The sequence below is a fragment of the Schistocerca nitens genome, chromosome 4 (assembly GCF_023898315.1).
Source record: "Schistocerca nitens isolate TAMUIC-IGC-003100 chromosome 4, iqSchNite1.1, whole genome shotgun sequence".
Classification (NCBI taxonomy): Eukaryota; Metazoa; Arthropoda; class Insecta; order Orthoptera; family Acrididae; genus Schistocerca; species Schistocerca nitens.
Window position 1 is genome coordinate 777,677,587 of NC_064617.1, and position 25,904 is coordinate 777,703,490.

General features: G+C 41.5%; 1 protein-coding gene across 1 annotated transcript in view; it reads right to left on the reverse strand.

Moving 5' to 3' along the window:
* LOC126252562 (spondin-1-like) overlaps window positions 1-25,904 on the reverse strand; it is a 692,355-nt gene that overhangs the window by 482,066 nt on the left and 184,385 nt on the right. The window contains exon 2 of the mRNA XM_049953462.1: window positions 22,993-23,183. Coding sequence (XP_049809419.1) covers window positions 22,993-23,183 — 191 coding nt within the window. The remainder of the gene's footprint in view (window positions 1-22,992; window positions 23,184-25,904) is intronic.

Sequence of the window (25,904 nt, forward strand, 5' to 3'; positions counted from 1 at the left end):
GCGCCTTATGAGCTACGCTTCTTTTTTTCCCCCGCCCCTTTGGGAGGTAAGTGACTCTTACCTCCACAGCGGTTCTTTCCAGACAATAAGTGATACGCGTTCAAGCTTTGGCTGCAATATATCCCATGGTCTAAAATGAGATGTGAAACATACAAAGATACATCTATTTTTAGGGTTGCGTAACTCAGTCGGGAAAATCAGAAACCTTTTAGGAACACTTCGTTGTCTGTCTGTCTGTCCACTGTTAAGATCCCTTTTTTCTATGGAGGTGCCAAGTTGAAATTTATGTCACTCACTAAGGTCTAAGATTCTTTAGCGGTGTAACATATTGTCAATGTAATCGAAAGATATGGAAATTTCTTCTTACTTGCAAACTCACTCAACAAAATCTGTAGGGTACTTCCCGTTGACCTAGAATCATGAAATTTGGTAAGAAGCAGGGTTTCACAGTGAAAGTAAAGGAAAAATCCGAAAACTGGGTCTTCTGCAAATCTTACCAGTAATCAAAAAAGGGACGGGAGCAGACGAATTTAACGCATCTGTAATTGACAGTTAGCGTAGCATGTTTATATAACTCCAAAATTAATAAATTAGATGAGAAATTACAAAAGCGTATGGGAAATCAAACAAAAACTTTAAACTTAAAGCTCGAAATTAATGCATTCTCGAAAGCCTTGGAGTTCCCCATACAGATATCTTGCCAGTATCGATATCGATAACAGGGAAATATCGAGATTCTTGATTCTCTGGATGGATGGATTGTCCATATACATAATTAACTTTGTACGGAACCCTCGGAGCGCGAATCCTCATCGCACTCTTCCGGTTTTTGTTATAACATATATGGATTTTATCAACGGTCCATACATTCTAGTATCCAAAAAAAGGAGGCATAATTATGCTTCGTGAATAGGGTATGGTGAAGTTTAGATAAAAGGGTAAATCTTATCGACATGTTTCGGACTGGAGGAAGACCACTCAGTCAGTCACTTGTAGTGTAATGACTGCAGAACAAGTGGTGGCGAGATGGACTACAATGTGGCAAGAAGAGTCGTGAGTCTTTTCGGAGGGTCTGTGCCACAAGAGAATCGTAGGATAGTCCGACTGACTCCGAGGAACAGACGCGTGATAACAGCTGAAATCCGTGCGGAGGGAACAGGCACAGTGTCGCTACGAACCTCTGAGAACGGATTAACGGAAGCTGGCAGAATTCGAGTTGCCTTGAGTCGTTTATGGTTCACTCCATATCACAGACAGAAGAGACTTGTGTGATGTAGAGCCGTAGCGAACTGGGACACTATGTGACATTCTGTGGTGCTCAGCGATGAATCTCACTTCTGTTTGTGGCGGTCAGATCGAAGCCAATGTGTCCGAGGACGACCTCGTGAAATGTCATAGGCAACAGCGATTCTCGAGACCTATTCTTGTTCACAGCCTGGCACCGTGGCGTGGGGAGCAATTTGGTACGACAACAGTAATGATTTGGTAATTGTTGAAGGCAGGATGATTGCCCACCAGAATGTGGAAAGAATAACAAGCCCTATTGTCATACCTTTAATCATCATGGTGCCAAATGGCATATTCCAGAAGGATAATGCAAAACCCTACACTGAATTTCACACCATAAACACCTTCAGGAATGTACGGATCACAGACCAGCCCACCTGGTCACCCATAGAGCGTGCCTAGGATGTGATGAGACGAAAATCTTCTCCTTGAAGTTTGACGTTTTAATTTATTACTTCTTTACTACTAACTCTATTTGCAATATATATTTCAGAGAGTAACTCGATACATCTCAATTTACTTGCAAAAGTATATCTCCTTACGTCACGTTGTCCAAAAGGTATGACGTTTTGTACATGGGAATTCGATTGTTTAAGTATCAGTTTTTTTTTTAGAATGAAATCGTTTCGAGTTCTGTAAAAGTTAGTATGAGTTTTTTCTTTTTTGTGTTTTTTTCTCTTTCTTCTGTTAATGTTGCTTATCTTGGATTGTAATGATTTTGTGTGTACAGATGCAATCTAACTTATTATGTAGAATCAATATTGCTGTTTATTGTGTAATAGTTCAAATGGCTCTTAGCACTATGGAACTTAATATCTCACGTCATCAGTTCTCTAGACGTAGAACTACTTAAACCTAACTAACCTAAGGACATCACCCACATCCATCCATACCCGAGGTAGGATTCGAACCTGCGACGGTAGCAGCTGCGTGGTTCCGGACTGAAACGCCTAGAACCACTCGTCCACAGCGGCCGGCGTTTATTGTGTAACATGACTGACAACTGTTACGGATTGTCCGTAATTATTAAGTGTTTATCACCTTAATTACGAATTTACGGGAACTTACTGAAAATTACGGAAATGGAAATTTTTACAATTTGATGTTTTAAAAAAATCGGAGAAGATACAGTTTACGTTTTACCAGTCATTTGCTACTAAAATGTTTTACAGACTACACTGACGTCGTTCCTCAGTTCATAGTAAACCTGTCTATGAATGATTTCGTCACCACGGCTTACTAAGATAGGTGATGCTGAGTTACTACGAAAATTTTTTGTTCTGCGTATGCCAGCTCAAAGGATAGGAATAAAACTAGTTTCGAACCAAGATACGTCACAAGGTTCAAGGCATATGTCTATGAGCTGCCGCGGTTGTTTTAACTAGGTGAAAGGTGTATTAAGAGAGGAAATTACTGCAATAAGAGAGGAAATTACCTTCAGTCACCAATGATAATCCAGATTCTGTATTATACAAGTCTAGGCAGATCCAGGAACAGGCCATGGATGAGGAAGGATTGTAAAAATTCTTCTATAAAATACTGAACACAGGCCTCTCATTTAAATAATGTAAGTGGATTTTGTTTCCATATTTTGTTTTTATTTTCTTTAATAATTTTTGAGGTATACGTGTATTAGATTTTCAGTGTTTGAAAATTACAGAAATGTTTCTAAATGACCCTTTATGTTTACACATAAAAGTTGAAGCCAGGCTCCTAATATTTAATGTTTTCCGACAGAGAATCTCCGGACCCACCCCATATTTTGATGTGATTACTGACAGCCTCTTCTCAAGGTTGGCAGCTATGGTGTGATTTTAATTCCATGTATCTGTGAAATTAAGTTGTATAAGTTGTAATTTTAGGAGCCTCGACCCGTTAGGAAAATGAATATCCGTGAATAATGTTACGAAGAGACAGTTGAGAAGTGATTAGTGAGCTATTTTGTGTTGCAACTACGAGTTATACTGAATATTACGAGTGAAACGGCCTGTCTTCGTTTGGACCAGTGAGCTCTCTATGGGCTAGTTTGGTATGCTCAAAGCTGTACTGGAACCTGTGGGAGGGCCGACCTCCTGAGCGGTTTAATTTTGGTGAAGTGAAAAATAAAAGAGCGGACTGCGCGCCCGGTTGATGCTCCACCGGCCATCCACTGTTGTTTCTGAAAATCTGCGTTCTTGGTGTTAAATTAACTTGGTTGACCTTGTCCCGTTCTCCTTTTGGACCAGTGATGTTTTATTTATGGTGTACTCTGATAGTTTGGCATCGGCGCCGGAGATCTTGCAGCCGCCGAACACACATCTCTGCAATCACACTTCCAACCGATAGTACGTTACTGAAGAGCATTAATACAAATAAATTCCTACAGACGAATATTAGTAAAGTGTGTTTCACAGATTCACGTCAGTTTTCAGTTTACCTTTCGACTGGTCTCCTTCGGTAACACCTCAAATTAAAGTTACATTTGTGCTGTTAAGTGCAATTTCAATGTCAGAACTCTACGTACTTGTCACATAACAAGTGTGTTGACCTAACGGTTATATTTTGAAGACTCTAGGGGAGAAGATAGAACAATTTTGTTTTATTGATGCTGTGAACTCACATTATTAGAACGCTCGCAAAACAATAGAGGCGTTTCTACTCAGTTAACAACGACTTGAAGTTTAAACTGTTTACAATTGCGTCATTTCAAGCCAACTGTTTAGCGATAGCATTAACATTTTTCTAGTTAGGGATCACTTACTTGTTTGTTGAGTGCACTACTTGATAGTTAAATTTTCCCAGCAAAGACATTCTGACTTTCAACAGATCTAAATAGCTATTAATAATAAGCCAATACGCATCAAATTTCCTAGTTTTATGAAACATATTTTACTAAGAAGAGTGCACCACCTATCCACATATCCATCTTCAATAGCAAACAGTAACCCAGGGTTATTTATTTTTACAGAAGCTCTCGCTACGTAATATTTGGAGAAATTTTATCTGTTGTATGACTCATATGCATTTATTTTCTATGTGATAGAATTATGCTTGTATCCCGTATCTGCGATCTCAATCAATCTTTCTTAGAGATAAACACTGTCTACCAGAAAATATCAGAGCTTTGTTAATTCAGAATAGAAACACAGTCTAGGGGTTGGATTAAATGGACAGGTGCGTGGTGCTTTAATCTCAACAGTTTAGAGGTGTTTTGGTGAACGTTTTGCTACAAAACCAAATGTTCCGTGCAGTAAGGCACTTTCAATATTTACAAGCTAATTGACAAGGTGGGGGAAGGTATCAGCTATGTATTTACTTGCAGGACCCTGTATAAACCCTTATAGAATACGCAGCCGAATGACAGTTCTGTAACTTTTTGATAAACAGTCTTAACCGAACAGCAGTAGTAAATCGAAACCAGTCAAAGTAAAGAAGAAGGTAGGACCTATGGAAGCGAAAGCTTGGTTACCACAAAAAGAAACAAGAAAATAATTCAAACAGTTGAGATGACGTTACTAAGGAAGACGAAGGACTGCGCAAGAAGAGTCATGATTAGAAGTGAAGATATCAGAACAGAATCAAATATTTCCAACAAGAATGAAAAAGTTAAAAAATGTCGTGAAGATTGGAGACAACACCTCATAAGAATTCCAGATCACAGAATTCTGCAGAAGATCCTGAACTACTAGCCGAATGGGAAAAGAGATATTGGAAGGTATCAGAAAAGATGGGAAAGCGTTTGTTTGTGAGTTCAGAACAGGCAACAGAGCAATCCTTCAAAGGAAGATGATAGCGATCATGATTTCATAAATCTTACTAATCCTATTTGAAATTGTGTTCCAATTCCACAGACTAAATTATATTATTAATAAGAGAAAAAAAACTGGCGACTGTGAGAGGCGTCGGACCTGCAACGTCGTTTGATGTTACTCGACTATCATTTATAGTAGAGTTCGCAGATAAACTGTTGTTGTTGTGGTCTTCAGTCCTGAGACTGGTTTGATGCAGCTCTCCATGCTACTCTATCCTGTGCAAGCTTCTTCATCTCCCAGTACCTACTGCAGCCTACATCCTTCTGAATCTGCTTGGTGTACTCATCTCTTGGTCTCCCTCTACGATTTTTACCCTCCACGCTGCCCTCCAGTACTAAATTGGTGATCCCTTGATGCCTCAGAACATGTCCTACCAACCGATCCCTTCTTCTAGTCAAGTTGTGCCACAAACTCCTCCCCAATTCTATTCAATACCTCCTCATTAGTTATGTGATCTGCCCATCTAATCTTCAGCATTCTTCTGTAGCACCAAATTTCGAAAGCTTCTATTCTCTTCTTGTCCAAACTATTTATCGTCCACGTTTCACTTCCATACATGGCTACACTCCATACAAATACTTTCAGAAACGAGTTCCTGACACTTAAACCTATACTCGATGTTAACAAATTTCTCATTCATAAACGCTTTCCTTGGCATTGCCAGTCTACATTTTATATCCTCTCTACTTCGACCATCATCAGTTATTTTGCTCCCCAAATAGCAAAACTCCTTTGCTACTTTAAGTGTCTCATTTCCTAATCTTATTCCCTCAGTATCACCCGAATTAATTCGACTACATTCCATTATCCTTGTTTTGCTTTTGTTGATGTTCATCTTATACCCTTCTTCCAAGACACTGTCCATTCCGTTCAACTGCTCTTCCAAGTCCTTAGCTGTCTCTGACAGAATTACAATGTCATCGGCGAACCTCAAAGTTCTTATTGCTTCTCCATGGATTTTAATACCTACTTTTGTTTCCTTTACTGCTTGCTCAATATACAGATTGAACAGCATCGGGGAGAGGCTACAACCTTTTCTCACTCCCTTCCCAACCACTGCTTCCCTTTCATGTCCCTCGACTCTTATAACTGCCATCTAGTTTCTGTACAAACTGTAAATAGCCTTTCGCTCCCTGTATTTTACCCCTGCCATCTTCAGAGTTTGAAAGAGAGTATTCCAGTCAATATGTAAAAAGCTTTCTCTAAGTCTACAAATGCTAGAAACTTAGGTTTGCCTTTCCTTAATCTTTCTTCTAAGATAAGTCGTAAAGTCAGTATTGCCACACGTGTTCCAATATTTCTACGGAATCCAAACTGATCTTCCTCGAGGAGGGCTTCTACCAGCTTTTCCATGCGTCTGTAAGGAATTCGCGTTAATATTTTGCAGCTGTGACTTATTAAACTGATAGATCGGTAATTTTCACATCTGTCAATACCTGCTTTCTTTGGGATTGGAATTATTATATTCTTCTTGAAGTCTGAGGGTATTTCGCTTGTCTCATACATCTTGCTCACTAGATGGTAGAGTTTTGTCAGGACTGGCTCTCCCAAGGCTGTCAGTAGTTCTAATGGAATGTTGTCTACTCCGGGGGCCTTGTTTCGACTCAGGTCTTTCAGTTCTCTGTCACACTCTTCACACAGTATCATATCTCCCATTTCATCTTCATCTACATCCTCTTCCATTTCCATAATATTGTCCTCAAGTACATCGCCCTTGTATAGACCCTCTATATACTCCTTTCAACTTTCTGCTGTCCCTTCTTTGCTTAGAACTGGGTTTCTATCTGAGCTCTTGATATTCATGCAAGTGGTTCTCCTTTCTCCAAAGGTCTCTTTAATTTTCAAGTAGGCCGTATCTATCTTACCCCTAGTGAGATAAGCCTCTACATCCTTACATTTGTCCTCTAGCCATCCCTGCCTAGCCATTTTGCACTTCCTATCAATATCATTTTTGAGACGTTTGTATTCCTTTTTGCCTGCTTCATTTACTGCATTTTTATATTTTCTCCTTTCATCAATTAAATTAAATATTTCTTCTGTTACCCAAGGGTTTCTACTAGCCCTCGTCTGTTTACCTACTTGATCCTCTGCTACCTTCACTATTTCATCCCTCTAAACTAGGTGTTTGCTTTTACATCCTCACTGTGCTTCCGCCTGCACGCAGACTTCCCGGCCGGCACGTGGCGCTAGCAGGTTGCGCGGCTGGCGGGCGCCCCGTGCCGCCATGAGAGGTCGAGATGGGCGGCGAGTGGCCGCCGTAACGGGCCGCGCATGTAATGAGCAGGGGCTCACCCCGCGCTCCGCATCGCGAGGAACGTGTTTAAGCTGTTGTTATCACAGGAAAACGTGGAAATTCAGCAACACTAGGCGCTTAGGAGTAAAATTAATAGGAAGTGCAGGGAAGTGTAGGCGAAATTGCCAAAGGGAAAATATGAAGAATCGAAAAAGAAATATTCGTCTGAAGAACTTATTCAGCACAGAGAAATGTCAAAACAATCTTTCGTGGAATTAAAAACAAAGGCGTCTACATTAAGAATTCAAGAGGAATTCCAGTTTTAATTGTAGATCAGAGAGGGGATAGATGAACTGATGGCCTCTGTGAGGAGGAAGACTCGCCTGATGACGTGATAGAAGAAGAAATGGGAATCGATATGGACGATACAGGAGATCCAGCACTAGAGTAAGAGTTTAACAGGACTCTGAGAGACTTGCGATCAAATAAGGCAGAAAGTATAGATTACATTCCTTCGTAAATCTAAAATCATTTTGGGAAGTGACAACCAAACATCTCTTCAGGTTGGTTTGTAGAATTTGTGAGATTAAAGACATACAAACACACTTTCAGAAGAATGTCTTCCACACAGTCCTGAAGACACCAAGGGCACATAAGTACTAGAATTACTGCACAATCAGCTTGACAACTCACGCATTCAAACAGTTCACAAAAATAATCCGCAGAGGAATGGAAAAGAAAGTTGATGATCGGTTAGAAGACAATCAATTTGGCTTTAGTAAGGGTGAAGGCTCCATAAGTACTCTTGATAATGGCAGCATGACAAGAAAAATCAAGACAGTTTTGAAAAATGAAATCATTTTAAAAAAACCACCTTAGGCTGGCCTTTCTATTGTGCAACATGCCATTATTGAACCATGCCTGTATATGACATTACTGGCCAGTTTCGCCAGTTTCGGCCTGCAGTCATTCTCACATGTATTGCGTCGGTGATGCATGTATCGTACGAGTAATTAAAAACTGCCTCAAGCTAAGTGCTAACAGACACACACACACACACACACACACACACACACACACACACACACACACACATGTCGAAGGTCTACATATAGGGTGACAATTATTGAACTATATTAAAAAACGTAAATTAGGAGAAGCTATGACCTGCACACGGTTTATTCAATATGTAAACGTCACTACAGATATTCGGATTTAGATTATGACCTATTCGATATGCCTGCGGTTTATTCAATATGTAAACGTCACTACAGATATTCGGATTTAGATTATGACCTATTCGATTTGCCTGCCATCATTGGCGATGACGTAGCGTAGACGAATAGCGAATTCTGCATGACTCGCTGTAGTGTCGGGACATCGATGCGTCGATGACCTCCTGAATGGCTGTTTTTAGCTCAGCAATGGTTTTGGGGTTATTGCTGTGCACCTTTTCTTCAATACAGCCCCAGAAAAAAGAGTCACATGTGTTCAGATCCGGAGAATATGGAGGCCAGTCGAGAGCCATGCCAGTGGCCTCTGGGTACTCCAGAGCCAGAATGCGGTCCCGAGAGTGCTCCTCCAGGATATCAAACGGTCTCCTGCTTCGATAGGGTCGGATTCCGTCTTGCTTGAACAACAGCTCGTAGAAATCAAGGTCATTTTGGATAATGGGGGTAAAATCATCTTCCAAAACCTTCACGTACCGTCGGTAGTCACCGTGCCATCAAGGAATATCGTATCGATTATTCCGTGATTGGATATTGCACATCACACAGTCGTCCGTTGAGGGTGAAGAGACTTGTAGATTGCGAAATGCGGATTTTCATACCCCAAATGCGCCAATTTTGCTTATTGACGAGCCCATCCAATTGAAAGTGGGCTTCATCGCTAAACCAAGGCATACATCGCATACTAATACTCATCATACCAGTAGTCCTAATGCAAACCGTTGAGAAGTTATAACGATTTTATTTCATATAGTTAAATAGCCGTCACCCCCTATATGGTCTTGCACATACAGACTGCTACCAAGCATTTATACAGGGTGTCCCTGAAATGTGCGATTAACTTCGAATGGTGATACAGAGTAGCTTGAGGAACAAAACGACCCGTGTCCAGAAATGTCATCCAACGATGCTAAATGGTTTGTTATAGATGTGAGCACTTACCTCTAGGCAGCCCTTTCGGCAGAAAATGTGCCTGCTTATGCTGTCGGACTGTAGGTGGAGCGTCTCGAACCTTGTTTGTTGTTGTGATCGCGACTGACTGTCACGATCGCCTGTGGAGAAGATGGAGCTAACTGCTTCGCAGAAAGAAGTTGTCCCCTATGTGCTCTGTTCCCTCGGTGGATGTTTCTTTTAGACACAGTTTTCCATGCGCAGTTTATTTTTCTCCTAGAACACTCAAAAATCTCCAACGTTTTTCTGCGTACAGGAGAAAAATAAACTGCAGAAGGAAAGCCGTGTCCAAAACCGTCATCCACCAATCCAACTCTCTGTCAGCGTAAAAAGTCACGTTTGCTGCCGAAGGGGTGGCCTAGTGACAGGGGACAGACCAATAATTCGACGCTCCGTAGCGTCGTTAGATGATGTTTCCGGTCACGGGTTTCTGACCCCGATTTGTTCCTCAAGATACACTGTACAACCCCTCGGAGTTTGCCGCAATATTTCTGGGGCGTCCTGTGTATAAAAAAAACAGACTATCACAGGCAAAGAGGGCATTCCCCACTAAAAGAATCCTTTTAATTCAAACATCGGTTTTAATTTGACGGATAAGTTTGTGACAAAGTACATCTGGGGCATAGCATTCTATGAGACTGAATCAAGTACTGTGGGAAAACCGGGAAAGAAGAGAAATGAAGCATTTGTGATGCGATGCTATAGAGGATGTCTAAAATTAGGACACTCTGCGCAGCAGCAACAAGGAGAGGAGCACGTGAGAAACAGTGACGAGAAAGAGAGACAAGATGATAGGACATGTGTTAAGACAAAGACTTCCATGGTATATGAGGGAGCTGTAGAGGTTAAAAACTTTGGGAGAAGACAGAAATAGGAATATATCTAATAAATAATGGACGAATTGAGTGAAAGTACTGCTCTGATATTAAGTGAAAATACTAAAGTGCCCCAGTATAAAATCCAACCTGTGAGTAGCTATAACAATAGGCGGTAAGGTGTTAAAGTCTATGTACGTAGCGCAATGGGAAGCTTTTGTTGCACAGTCAGTAGCCTAGATCAGCACACCGATCGAAAAAATTAGTCATACCACAATCAGTTGGCACTCAAAAAGAACTAAAGAACGGTTAGTAAACAGAAAATTCTTCCAGCCCAGAGTCGACAGCAAAACATGATGCAAGAGACTATACGCACAGTTACATGACAGATTACTTGCAAATGAGCTAGGTATGTGATTAATGCACGATCTTCAAGCAGTGAATCAACCAATACGATTCCCTAACCTTACGCTGTACGCTAGAAAAGAAATGATTTACAAACTGTTCTTCAAGTACTCTGTATATTGCGCCGATGGCTGGAGCGATGGCAATCGACAGCGGCTGTGCCACAGATACCACGAGTCAGGTGACCTCTTTGACACGTTATGTGAGCAATGAGAAGTGACCGCAGCCAGGGAATGGAGGTGGACCTTCTGACTGCAGAGCCATTTATGTGTTTACGAGTTACTTATACGGTAACGGTGCCGAGTGAAGGCTGTTAGCTGAACAGTACCATGCGTAGATGCACCATGGTAACAGGTTCCTGGTTAATATTTGCTGGTGTTGCAGTGATGTTCGTGTGCTTTCTGGGAGAGAGCAAGCATTCCAGCCACGTATTAAGGCGTACGGAAGGGTGTACCTGTGTGTTCATAAGGAAGAATTCGACAAGCAGTGCTGCACTGGAGTCTCACTCGCGTAATGCTTGTCGGATGATTTTTGAATTGGATGATGTTATGACGATGAGACCCGGCTTTGGAAACTGTTACACTGTACGTTGTCGTTAAGGATCACTGAACTTCTTATTGTGTACGCTCTTGTTTGTGCATATTAGTCTAAAAATTAATGCCATCGGTATATTAGCCGCGCGGGATAGCCGTGCGGTCTTAGGCGCCTTGCCAAGTTTCGCGCGGCTGCCCCCGTCGGAGGTTCGAGTCCTCCCTCGGGCATGGGTGTGTGTGTTGTCCTTATCGTAGGTAATACCTGTCTGGAAGGCTTGCTCCCTCCCAGAAAGCACACGAACATCACTGCAACACCAGCAAATACTAACCAGGAACCGGTTACCACGGTGAAGCTACGCGCGACACTGTTCGACGGTGCAGAAACATTGTGCTATTCCCCTCAAGAGCCAACAGCGTGCTCTCGGCACACTTTCCGTCTAAGCAACTCGTAAACACAAAACTGGCTCTCCAGTCGGAAGGTCCACCTCCATTTCCTGCCTGCGGTCACCTCTCACTGCTCACACAACGTGTCACCTGACTCGTGATATCTGTGACACAGCCGCTGTCGTTGCCATCGTTCCAGCCATCGGCGCAAAATGCAAAGTACTTGAAGAACAGTTTGTAAATCATTTCTTTTCTAGCATACAGCGTAAGATTAGGGCATCGTATTGGTTGATCCACTGTTGCTTAGATATAAACAAGGATTGCGGGGTTCGTTCGAGTGGACATTACGAATATTGCTGTGATTGTCTGGCTCAACATTAATGAATGCTTTTGTTTTCTCTTTTTGGCACCGAGCGAAATTCTGGTCTATGATTTGTACTCAAAATGGCTCTGAGCACTATAGGACTTAACTTCGGAGGTCATCAGTTCCCTAGAACTTAGAACTACTTAAATCTAAGGACATCAAACACATCCATGCCCAAGGCAAGATTCGAACCTGCGACCGTCGCGGTCGCGCGGTTCCAGACTGTAGCGCCTAGAACCGCTCGGCCACTAAAATTTGTACTGTCGCGGCTAATGTAAAACTTATCAAGTGAACTTAAGGCTTGAGTTAAGGCTGAGATTTCACCTAAGACATTTCTGAGACGAGATTAGAAGTGCTGCATGTCTCATTGGATTTTATTATGATTTGTTTGAAATATTGTGCCTCATCTTAGGATATTAGTGTTGTCAGCTTTCTGGACGCGATTTAAAAAGTTACTGTCGCGCAGTACTTGCTGGTATTAGCTCTTGCTTGTGAATGATCTACCATTAGCCTGTGTCTAAAGTAAGCATGTTTCAAGAAACAGACTGCATTTTTTTCAAAGGTATATTGTAAAGTTGGTTTATTTTCTAATGAAAGCGGACGCCATTAGCCCCACTGTTTGTTAATAGATGTTCAGCATACATGGAATGTGTGACACAGAGGGTGCTGCGCCTTCGACAGATCAAATTATCTTCCAACCAGCCTGTCTTTTCTGTAAACTTGTTGCTGTACTGAATGGTTTTGTATTTTTATCAACGGGATTGAACAGGATTTACCTAATGTTTTTGAATTGTTATGTATTATTTTTACGCTTCTTGTTTCAAAACTTGTGTTGCCAGTCTTCTGTAATCGCATTTTGGAAAACTGTTTTAAAATTGTTAATAGTTTGTGTGAATTGCACTGTTACATTCACATTAAAAAGTTCTTGGCTTGATATTTTGTGAGTAACGAATTTCTATTTTGAAGAATATATAGATGTTTGTTAATTTGGAGAGGTACTTGTTTTTGGAATGAATAAACTATTCTGTATGTATGTTAAATAAAATGGATGCTGTGAATGAACCTTTGGTTGTACTCCTGTCCTAACATCCCAGTTAGCCACGGCAGTTTGGGTAGGGTACTCATATTAATCAACGGCACAATAGTTTATGAATTATGGACCAGATACTGAGTTACGGAAACGAGCTCGGAATTAAGTTCTCTACAGTTCCTAAGCCACTAAGCAAAGACAACATAGCATGCTTGCGACATAATTATGAGAGAAGGGGAGCGGGGCATTAGTTGAGGCTATAATGAAATCTTTGCTGATATCCAGCAAACGAAGAATATCTATCACGGAAAATCGGCTACAAACGAATTTAGCGACTACAAAGAAATCTCTCTCAAGCAGACGAATCAGGAAGTTAGACACCCACAGGATATATCACATTAAACACCACGAATATCGCCTCTAGCTTTAGCCCAGTCAACGAAGACCGAAAGGTCGATTAGGGGGAAAAATCGTGTAGTCGCAATTTTTTTTACAGAAGTGGGAGTGGGTGTCAGGAGCAGCATTAAAAATCCCCATGGGAGGGATGTGGGGGGGGGGGGCATTTAAAGGTCGCTTTTTGATGTTTTGCTTGAATAACATGAAAAGCGCGGCTTCTAGCGAAAATGCTTCCTGGTGCAAAATTAAAATACATAAAATTTCCTACAAAAAAGGTCCTAATCATTTTCCCCCTAGGACTAACAGTTTTCGCGTTCCACGTGATGAAAAAAATCACAGATTATTAAAATAGTGTTTTAATGGCATAAAATTACTGTATACTGTTAAATGAAGTGGGTTAAGAACAAATACCGTGTGCACCAAATTTGAGTGCACTAGAGTGGTATAAGGGGATAAATTGTGTTCTGGGGTGTCATAGGGTGGAGGGGGCCGGGGTATAGTGTAGAAGCGTTTAGGGAACGTAGGTCGCCGGGCTCTGGTCGAGCACTTCCCTTCTTCATTGGTCTGCAGACTGAACAGCGAGCGGGTGATTTCCCACTCTGTCTACCCCAGTATGTCACAAGAGACAATTACTTGTTGTTCCCTTTTTATTTTGCAGACAGGCTATACCACTCCAGGAATTGCTGTCCAGTTCTCATGTGAGTTGACGAAATAATTACACTAAGCTCGTGTCTATATAGTGGGGTTATTTTCTGTTTATTGTTGTTGTTGTTGTGGTCTTCAGTCCTGAGACTGGTTTGATGCAGCTCTCCATGCTACTCTATCCTGTGCAAGCTTCTTCATCTCCCAGTACCTACTGCAACCTACATCCTTCTGAATCTGCTTAGTGTATTCATCTCGTGGTCTCCCTCTACGACTTTTACCCTCCACGCTGCCCTCAAATGCTAAATTTGTGATCCCTTGATGCCTCAAAACATGTCCTACCAACCGATCCCTTCTTCTAGTCAAGTTGTGCCACAAACTTCTCTTCTCCCCAATCCTATTCAATACCTCCTCATTAGTTACGTGATCTACCCACCTTATCTTCAGCATTCTTCTGTAGCAAGACGAATATTTATTTGCAGTCTTTAACACAAATTCGACCCAGGTAATCGTATACCCTCATTACCAAGTTTCTTGGAGAAATATTCTCAAGCAGCTAATGAAGGCGTTTCGGTTGATCCGAATCGTTGCACATCACAGAGTAACACTAGCCTGAGTTCGTTGGCAATTTGTGGTTATTTCCGTCAGCACAAGACTCACAATACCACCGGTAGGTCTACTGTTAATCCCACTTGCGAAGCAGACCTTTGCACACTCAGGTAGACAAACCAGCATTAACACGAGAATCACAAATTTTGCGCAATTTTAACGCCATGTCTTCTAATGTACTATTCTAATGTTATTAAAGAGTATTTCAAACTGCATATATATTGCATATTCGAAACCATACAGCAGAGAGATTTACTGTGAAATTCCATGTCTGACCGAAAATAATGTAATTTGGATGAGAAAGCTTGAACATCTGAAGCTCCTTGTTCCGGTTAGAGAAGTGTCAGGACATGAAGGACACATTCCGTTCTCCTGAAGGTTTTCATAGTGTGTTACTGCAACAAAATTTTAACTAACCCCAGATCAAAATATAGATATTCGTGATATCAGTTCTTAATTTTTAATTCGAAGAACAAGGGAAACAACGTACAAAGTCTGTTAAATCGAAAACTTCCAGAGGTACTGATGCGTCTACGACACTCCATAATACGTCCACAGGTAGCAGTGTAGTTTAGGAATGTCTGCAAATAAAAAGTCTTCAAGCATCAGAGAGAGTATACAAACCTGATTCTCCAAAGCGTGAGAGTCAAATAACCTTCCCATAACAGATATTTTTTTGGAACCAGCGCTGTACTACATTGTTCATTTCTAGTATCCAGTCCAAATGCTCTATGGATGTGTCTGGATTTTTGTTTATATATGATATCAAAAGGAGGGTAAGGTTTTCAGAAGTAATTTTCACTCTGTATTGAAGTGTGCGCTGATTTGTATCTTGCTGGCAGATTAAAACTGTGTGTCGGACCGGGACTCGAATATACGAGGTCGTGGTCTAAAGTAATACCTCCGAATATTGAAAACTCGCAAAGCTTTACGAATAAAACAAACGATATTATTATTCTATATTTTTATTGTTCATGTATACGGATTTGCAGTCATCTGCCCCAAAAACGGCTCCAAACTGTAGCTTGTAACATGGCGATGTGTAATGTAACTATATCGGTCCGTGAGAAATGGTATGCTGTAATCGAGTTTAAAATTCCAAGAGTTTGTCTACACAAGTAGCACCCTCTCGTTCAGCATGACAATGCAAGACCATACACTAGCCCTGCGACATCTGCAACCATCTGACGCCTTTGGTTCACTGTCATCGATCATCCTCCATACAGTCCCGATTTGGCCCCACGCGATTTTCATCTGTTTCCGAAACACCTTCGAGGACTTCACTTTGATAGTGATGAAGTAGTGACAGCAGAGGTGAGGGTGTGGCTCCATCCACAAAGTCACATATTCCTTAACGATGATACCGACAAACTGATCTCTCGTTGGGAGAAATGTGTTCGTCCCCATGGTGACTCTGCTGAGAAATAAATATGTAGACATGAATAAGAGAGATGTAGAATGTTAACACTTTTGCTTTTTTTAAAAGACTGTAAGAGTTTTCAAATAAAAATTCGAAGATATTACTTCTCAGCACCTCATCTTCTATTTTCGAAACTTCACAGAAATTGTCCTGTGTACCTTGCGGGACTACCACTTCTTCGGGTAAGGATATTGCGGAGTAATGGATTAGCCACAGCCTAGGGGATTTTTTCCAGGATTAATTTTCTCTTTGCAGCGGACTATGTGTTGCTTTGAAACTTTTGTCAAAGATATGAGAAGAGTTACTGGCGGAAGTAAAGCTGTGAAAGGGGAACGTTTGCTAGCTTAGACTGCGCACAGCATTCCCGCGAAAGGCAAAGGTGACTGGTTGGAGTTCTGGTCCGGTATGCAGTTTTAATCTACCGAGGAGTTTCACTGTATAGGGTTGTTTGGTCTACGTTCATATTGGCACTACATGATCGGGGGTCACACTGTTGCTTCACAGATTTTTGTTCACATTCCGGACTATGACAAAAATTGGAGACGTTTATAAATGCCTAAGTTGATAGGCATTTCGTAATATTTAATAAGTAAGGACATAATAGTAAAATAACTGTGTAAGTAAGCACCGGTATTTCAACTTGTGCTGCTACTCGTGGAATATGAAACAGTCGATGATTTGACTCCCGAAGGCTGAGAGCAGTCCCTGTTCTGGGAAAAATTGAAAAAGAGTCCACGTCCGGAGACTCAGCTCCTACACTATACCCAATCTTCTCCACTGTGTAAGAATCTAGTAAGCATTACATTTGATGAAGACAATATTGGTGTACAGCCAAGAGGAAAACATTATAATCGAAATGCTTATGAAAACTTGCAAGTGAACTCATTACATATTCCACTGAAAGTTTGATGAGGGTCATTTATCTCCTAGCGTGAATGCTCAGTCCACTGTATACAGAATATTTGAGGAAGTTATGAAAATTTACTCATTAGCAACGATATCACATTCCATAGTGGAATTGTCTTGCTGTGTGTATCAGATCGTACTGCCATTTTAAGCCAGAGTACTCGCCGTGGAAAAGTGACTTAATCTGATAACATTTGTTCAAAAATAAAGGTTGCCCTTGTGGCACTAGATGTCCATATTTAAAATGCGTGACGTGGCAACTTTGATATCGTACAAGCGTCTTAGTACAGGTCGACTTACCGGAAATCTTCTAGGTTGCGGAAGAGTCCGTATATTTGATTAAACGCCAGTGAGATCGTGGATCAACCTTCCTAAGAAATAAATTCCCATTTCCCCACTACCTCATGAATTTTCAGGTAGTAAGCAATGCTTTCAAGTACACTGATAATCTTGCGTTATTTAACTTATACCCAAGGCAAAAAAGATGCAACAGAGACAGCGATACTTTATAGAGTGCAGCTAAGCGCCAAGATTAGGAGAAGCTCATAGCACAATATTTTGTGTTATTCTGTTTATAATGACATTATTCGGCGACGGACGGAATAGGGCCAACGCCGGGGATTAACTGTATACGGTGCACAGACAAAATTCACAAAACCCGATGTACAGAACTTGAAAATAATTATACAATTCTCAATTGGCTCTGTTCGGAATAGCGGCCTTGTTTTTATTCGTAGTGTAGCACTCCGTTCTCATCCGATAGCACCAGGTGTGATTTGAGCTGATCTTTTCTTGCAGACCAACGAATGTAGATCCTGTGTTCATCACAGCTACCGCTATTAGCCCACCGCCTCAAATAGACGTGCTTATCAAAACATCTTTCAGCTGTTTATTGTGCACTACGCCGTTTTCTCAAATTTCAGTACCAGTCAAGCTACTCCTGTCAAAAACACGTAACTGCATAGTTATGACTTTGGTAACGCCAGGCTTCCATTAGGCAACAGTTTCTAAAATTTTAAAAAATTACTTTTGGGTCAAGCAAACTACTGTGAACTGCATTTTACGTCCAGATTAGAAGTTACTTCTGGAAGGCCATTTTAATCCAATACTGGCCTCCATAACGGCTATCGCATTTACGTAACAATAAAAGGTATTTTGTGTGAACTCCCTGTTGTGCAAGGATCATGGAAATGGGTTCAAATCACTACTTCCATGAGCATTTTGTATTTTGGTTTTGTGAGAATAAAAGCTAACTACATAGGTTATCAGTCATTGCTGATATAGCTAAAGCGGACATTTGAAGACCTTTGCAATAACCTTATAAAAAGGAAACAATTACAATAACACAGTGGTTACATTACATTAACAAATAGAATAATCAAGTAACTAACTACATAAATTAGAAGTGAAGGCTGCGTCAGAATTTAGTAGGAATGAGGATATGTTCAAGGCTTCTGTTAGAGGACTGAGGGAGGCTACCAACTGGAAGTCCTTACTCAGCAGACGTGTCTGTACAAGCTCATTCAGTTCTATTTTAATTTGTGAACAATATTACGTTCACGCAAAATAATACGTGGAAGTGGTTTTATTTATTAAAAAGCCGTGAAAAATTATTAAAAACAGTTTAAAAATTATTCAATAATTAAATAACGTCGCCACGTGCATGGTAGCCTGCAGCCAATGGAATGTGCAGCCAATCGTATATCATAAGGTAATGGTCAGGTTAAAGAAGAAAGCGATATATTCAGCGAACGCAGGTACTATCGACGGATTGCAACATGACGTCACAACTAAGCTGGCCAGGCGGCATAGGGTTGCTAAGCGACTGTAACGTCAGCGATGTCTTTAGATATTGTAGACAAGCCGCCTAGCCCACGGAAATGTAATTAGAGGATTTGTTATAACGAACAAACTTGAACTCGATGCCCGCCGTATTAGTTGCTCCAAAACATTTGACTCTAGTCGACGTATTTTGATATAAACCACCAGCTTCAGTCATTTACTGGTGTATTACGCGTTCTGACAGTAGTCTTGTGTGTAAAGGAAGCACATTTAATTCGTAAGTTGACTCGTTCAAGCAATATTTTCTTTTGTTCTAGTTTTTGTTGTTGTTGTGATCTTCAGTCCGAAGACTGATTTGATGCAGTTCTCCATGCTACTCTATCCTATGTGAGCCTCTTCATCTCCGAATAACTACTGTAACCTACATCCATGTGAATTTGCTTAGTGTATTCATCTCCTGGTCACCCTCTACGATTCCCCCTTCCCCTTCCCCCTCGCTCTCTCTCTCTCTCTCTCTCTCTCTCTCTCTCTCACACACACACACACACACACACACACACACACGCCGGCCGGAGTGGCCGAGTGGTTCTAGGCGCTACAGTCTGGAGCCGGGCGGCCGCTACGGTCGCAGGTTCGAATCCTGCCTCGGGCATGGATGTCCTTAGGTTAGTTAGGTTTAAGTATTTCTAAGTTCTAGGGGACTGATGACCTCAGATGTTGGGTCCTATAGTGCTCAGAGCCAAAGAACTAGATGCGCAAAATTACTTGGATCCATGATTCTATCCGTCATCTATATTTTATTGTGGTGGGTAAGCTATCAGTGGTTAGGAATGGTAAATGACTTGCTTATTTAGTTACACGTTCCACAGATAATGTGAACGATTCTTTATGGAAATATTGTGGAACGAGTCATTTTACAGGCTATGTATACCTGGCAGGTTTCAGTGGCCATTTACAAGTTCGTAAATGGCACACTAGTGACAATTTAACATTAATGAACATATTATTTCGCAGTTATACTCAGGAAACTAAACTTAAAATCAGTTTTTTTACAAGGTACCAGATTTAAAATAAATATTTGCATATAGAATGGAAGGAGTTATACAGAAGAAATTATTTTAGATGAGATTTAACCGTTGCTTCTCTATATGTCAGACATTTTATATTATTGGGAAAATATCAAAAAATTTTGTTGATGCATGTTGTACTCCTTTCAGAGCCCCTGACAATTTTAATGATGATTAATAAATGTCATTTCAATTATAGGGTGACAGTTACTGAACTACATGAAAAAAACGTAGATTAGGTACAAACTAAGGCGTGCACACACTTTGTTCAACATGTAAACCTCAATGCAGATATTCGGATTTAGGTTATGACATAATCGATGTGCCTGCCATCATTGAAGTTGATGTGACACAGACTAGTAGCGAAATTCTGCATGACCCGCTGAAGTGTCGTTACATCGATACTGTAGATGACCACCTGAGTGGCTGTTTTCAGCTCAGCAATGGTTTGGGTGTTATTGCTGTACATCTTGTCTTTAATATAACCCCAGAAAAAGGAGTCGCAAGTATTCACATCCGGAGAATATGGAGATCCCAGAGCCAGAATGCGGTCCCTAAAGTGCTCCTCCAGGACATCAAAAACTCTCCTACTTCGACAGGGTCGAGCTCCGTCTTGCGTGAAACACATCTTATCGAAATCAGAGTCACTTTGGATAATGGGGGTGAAATCATCTTCCAAAACCTTCATGTACCGTTCGGAAGTCACCGACCCATCAAGGAATATCGCACCGATTATTTTGTGACCGGATATTGGTTACTGATGAACCCATCGAAATGAATGTGAGCTTCGTCGTTAACCCAAGCCATACAATCACATCAATTCCCATCATGCCCCCGGCCAACCGTGCAGTTTGGACGTCCTAACGCTAACCGTTCAAAAATTATGACGATTTTATTTCATATAATTCAATAATTGTCACCATGTATGGACATCGCTATTCTTCTCAAATTATGAGGGATTATCTTGAATAATTTCATAACTTGTGTAAGTGCAGTTAAAATTGAATGAGTACCTGCAAGATTATAGTATGAACACCACGTATTATTGTAATGCTCGCAATTGTACAACCATATTTTTTTAAGTGATGAGTAGACCACGGATTTTTAGGTCGTAAAAAAGTGTGTTTTAGGCAACTAAAATAGGCTCCTTCAGTAGTTCATTTAGGCTATATAAAACCTAAAATAGGCTTTAATAAAAATGATGCAGAGAAAATAAAAATAAATTAAAATACACAGTGTTGACAGTATGAACGTCTTATTAATGGCCGCCTCTTCTTAACAAGCGAATGGAATCGACCGGTGCTTCAGATGAAAACATCTCACTACTGGCAAATTATTTTTCGACCCGGAAAATTCACGAATAAAACCTTTCACGAAACAGAGTAGTTTGCTAGGACTGCCTGTAGACATTAGCGAGAAAATGCGCGAAGGGCAATAGTTTAGCTATAGAGGGCGTCTATGATTAACATTGTGATTTTTTAATCCATGCTCAGCTTAAGGCCTATGAAACCGTTTCTTTGAGAAAATACACAGCTGGCCAGAATCCTACGAACGAAATATTTTCAAATATAACATTTAGTACTCCCACGTTCGATTCTAATATGTAACTCAAATCTTTGACCGGTTCCCATTCGCTCACCGAAGTTAAGCACTGTCGCACTCGGCGCGTACCTGGATGGATGACCATTCAACCGTGCCGAGTGCTGTTGGTAGTAAGGCAAGCAAAGGAATTGTAAACAGTCTCTAACGACCTTCGCCTTCGACGAGACATAAAGCCCTAAGTTTACTTCCTTTTTCCAATCTTTGAAAACACAAGAACTCTATGTCAGATTAACGAAATAGGTACTTTTTAGGATTTTGATGCCGAAATAGGCAAAATTAGGCGTCGACGTCGAAATACGCAATTTTAGGTCCTATAGAACTAACGGTATTCAGTTTAGTTAGTCATGAAACGCGTAAGTACCAACTTATATGCAAATTGGAGCGTAGGAAAAAAGTAGGTTTTAACCTAAAGATCCATGATATATTTTTTACATATGAATAATAAAACACCTATAACGAGTATTTGGTACTAACAGGGATAGCGATATAAAAAAATTAAAAAAAATACCGAAGTGTTAGGCAAATACGAAGCATGAGCGCGTATCAACTACCCACCTTGCTGCACGCTGGGCAGAAAATATTTTTTTCCATCTCTCGTATAGTGTGAAAAAAATTGGGACCACTGTCTTATATGATGAAATAGGCACTTTTTAGGATATTAAAGCCGAAATAGGCACAAATAGGCACTAACCTCGAAATAGGCTTTTTTAAGTCCTATAGAATTAACGCTATTAAGTGTAAATATGAAACGCCTATATTTATGCAAGTAGGAACTCAGGAACAAAATAGGTTTTTACCTAAAATCCGCGGTCTAGTGATGAGTTACCGCAGGAAATTATTCCTAATCAATTATACGAAGGCAAAAATGAGCTGAGTTCGTCTGAGCAGCTCAGTAACATGGTTCTTCCAGTACAAGTTTTCGTTAACATGTACAACAAAATATTTGGAACATTCTACACTATTTACTGAATCCTGTTCATGTGCTATAGCAATTGTTAGTATGATTATTTGTTGCACAGAACAGACTATAATGTGTTTCCTCAAAACAGAGTTCATTTGCAAAGAAGTTGTTAATAATTCTTTTAAGAATAGCGTTAACATGGCTCACTCCTTCTATTCTGTCGGGGAGCTCTTGGAAGAGCTGAAAAATTAAGCAAATTCAAGTGTTACATTGTTGATTTTCTTAATTTAAACTTACGACTTGTCGCCCGTATATGTTTCTTATATTTCATTTTATCTGTTTCTACTATCGTGGTATAATTTCATGAATTGACTCGTTCCATGACCATGTAGACTTCTCCTTAATTTGGTCCCACGGAACAATAAATAAATAAATAAAAATGTATTATGAATAGGAGTGGAGCCAAAATTGAACCCTGTGGGACTTCCTTCGCGATTTCTCCCCTATCACAAAAATGTCTCTCGTTCCTTCCAACGTTCCCGTATCTTTGGTGTGTTGGTTATACCAATTTGTCTATTATTTACTTTTTGAAGTTGGCTGTAAGGAAATAAAAAATATTAAAAATGAGTGCAATGTTGAAGGTACCTAGGTATCTCTCGCCGGGCACGTAGCTGTCGGGGTTGCCGCTGACGGTGATCTTGAAGCGGTCGTCGACGAGCTGGGTGCGCGGCGTGGTGCTGCCGTCGGGCGTGCGCCGGCAGTCGATCCCGCCGCTTCCGGCCGCCGGAGGCACCAGCGCGGCCGCCGCCAGCCACCACAGCGCCAGCGCCCGCAGCCTGCGGCAGGCACACACACATCCGCTGCGGGTTTTCTCAACATACCAGCTGCTGGCTACAAGCCGACGCCTCTTGCGTTTCACGACCTTGTGTTACCGGTACATTTTTAAATCAATGTGTAGTATGTCCAAAAATGTGCTCTCTCTGTGGTAGGCAGTGATAGTGAAACAATGTGAAATTTTACAATTCTTACACGGCAGTGTTTTATCAAGCGATTCCATAGGTTGTATACACTGATTAGCAAAAACGTTATGACCGCTGACTGTCGCGAGACTGAATATCAGCCGGTGGCACTGAGCATATGTGACGCGTTAATGAACGCATATAAGCAGATACGATTGGATTGGGTTGATTTGGGGGAGGGGGGGGGGGAGACCAAACTGTGAGGTCATAGGTCTCATCGGATTAGGGAAGGGTTCGGAAGGAAGTCGGCCGTGCCCTTTCAGAGGAACACCCCGGCATCTGCTTGGGGCGTTTTAGCAAAATCACGGAAAATCTAAATCAGGATGGCCGGACGCGGGATTGATCCGTCGTCCTCCCAAATGCGAGTACAGGGTGTTAACCATTGTGCCACCTCGTTTGGTGGATGGTTGAGTTGGGTAGTTTGGGGGGGGGGGGGGGGGAGACCAAACTGTGAGGTCATAGGTCTCATCGGATTAGGTAAGGGTTCGGAAGGAAGTCGGCCGTGCCCTTTCAGAGGAACACCCCGGCATCTGCTTGGGGCTATTTAGCAAAATCACGGAAAATCTAAATCAGGATGGCCGGACGCGGGATTGATCCGTCGTCCTCCCGAATGCGAGTACAGGGTGTTAACCATTGCGCCACCTCGTTTGGTGGATGGTTGGGTTGGGTTGTTTGGGGGAAGAGACGAAACTACGAATTCATCGGTCTCATCGGATTAGGGAAGGACGGGGAAGGAAGTTGGCCGTGCCCTTTCAAAGGAACCATCCAGGCATTTGCATGGAGCGATTTAGGGAAATCACGGAAAACCTAAATCAGGATGGTTGGACCCGGGATTGAAGCGTCGCTTGGTGGAGACGATTGGGAAATCATTCTAATGACGATTCAGTTCACATATGGGGAGATTCACTGACAAGGAACAGAGACCACACATATACGCCTGGAAGGGTATATGATTCCTTCAATATAGATGCATACCATCGTTCTTGCGGAAATACTGTGAAGCTGAGAGCATCAGGGAAAATGAACGGAGCCATCATTAGTGGTGAGCAGCACTTGGGAATTTGGGTCGGACCAGAAGTGTGTTCAGATGGCCGAGACGGTTAAGGCAACATTTCTAGGGAAGCGGAGCATTCTGGTTCGAGTCACGGTCCGGTAAAAATTTTCAGGTGCAGCTGTCGAATTATTTCAACGCCGAAAACAGCTACGTCATGAATATTTCCCTTTAGTTAAAGGACAGGTTGTTATGGTTCGGTTACTGGGAAAGAGCATCATGGAGCAGCGACGTTGGTTGGCTGGGGCGTGCTACTGCCTAGAGCAACTAAGATGTGACGTTTTCGGTTGGTGAAACCATGAGCGTGCGACAACTTGTTGGAGGATCACGATTTTTCATAGAATGTAGAGGTCATTGTAGGATAGGCGGCGATGTGCCATAGATTTGACGATAGAGGACAGTTCTTGTCCAGGCATAAATGTTACAACAAGCTGTTGCCATTTTGACCCAACGAATAAGTTAATTACGACTGCAGTGAAAGATGAAATGATCGTATGGCATTGTTGGCTGGGAGGTTCCATTCGGTTTCGGCCGCCGAGTGCAAGCCTTATTTCAGTCGGCGCCACACTGGGCGACTTGCGGCCGATGATGAGGATGAAATGATGATGAGGACAACACAACAACCAGTCCCCGAGTGGAGAAAATCTCCAACCCGACCAGAAATCGAACGCAGATCCAGTGCATGGGAGGCAAGCACGTTACCACCCAGCTAAGCAGGCGGACACGACTGCAGTAAACACGGCATTATCGAGGCTGGACCTATCAATCAATCTAAAGGTGTTGCCTGGTCGAATGAATATGAGTCTGGATAGGCCGTCATCCACCTGCTCGAAAAGTGCACCGCGCTACTGATGCGGGCCGATCTACATCCACATCTGCAACCGCACTCTGCAAATCACTGTCAAGTACATGGTAGAGGATACTTCATACTAACGTAATCTTGTCCTCAGGATCCTTAGGAGGTGATACGTAGAGAGTTGTGGTGTTTTCCTAAATTCGTCATTTAAAACTGTTTCGTGAAGCTTTTTAAGTAGGCTTTCTGGGATAAGGACGGAAAGCAATTACAGACATTGGTTGCAAATGGAAATTGATTTAAATCAATGGTGAAAGTTGAAAATTTGTGCCTGACTGAGATTCGAACCCGGGTCTCCTGCTTACTAGGCAGTTGCTCTGACTATTAAGCCATCCAGACACAGTGGTCATGCAGCTGCACGAACTGCGCTAGCATGCCTCCTATTTCACCCAAATTCTCAACTTATTCCCGCATTACTAGTGTAGCGCCCCTTGCCCACAGTCCTCATTACTCGCGGCATTTCGCCAATTCCTACAAGAGTTCGAGCCTGGTGTGCATCATATAAATAAATAAATAAATAAATATATATATATATATATATATATATATATATATATATATATATATATATATATACTTTCGGGATAGTTTGCGTCTATCTTCAAGTGTTTGCCAGTTCAGTTACTTCAGCATC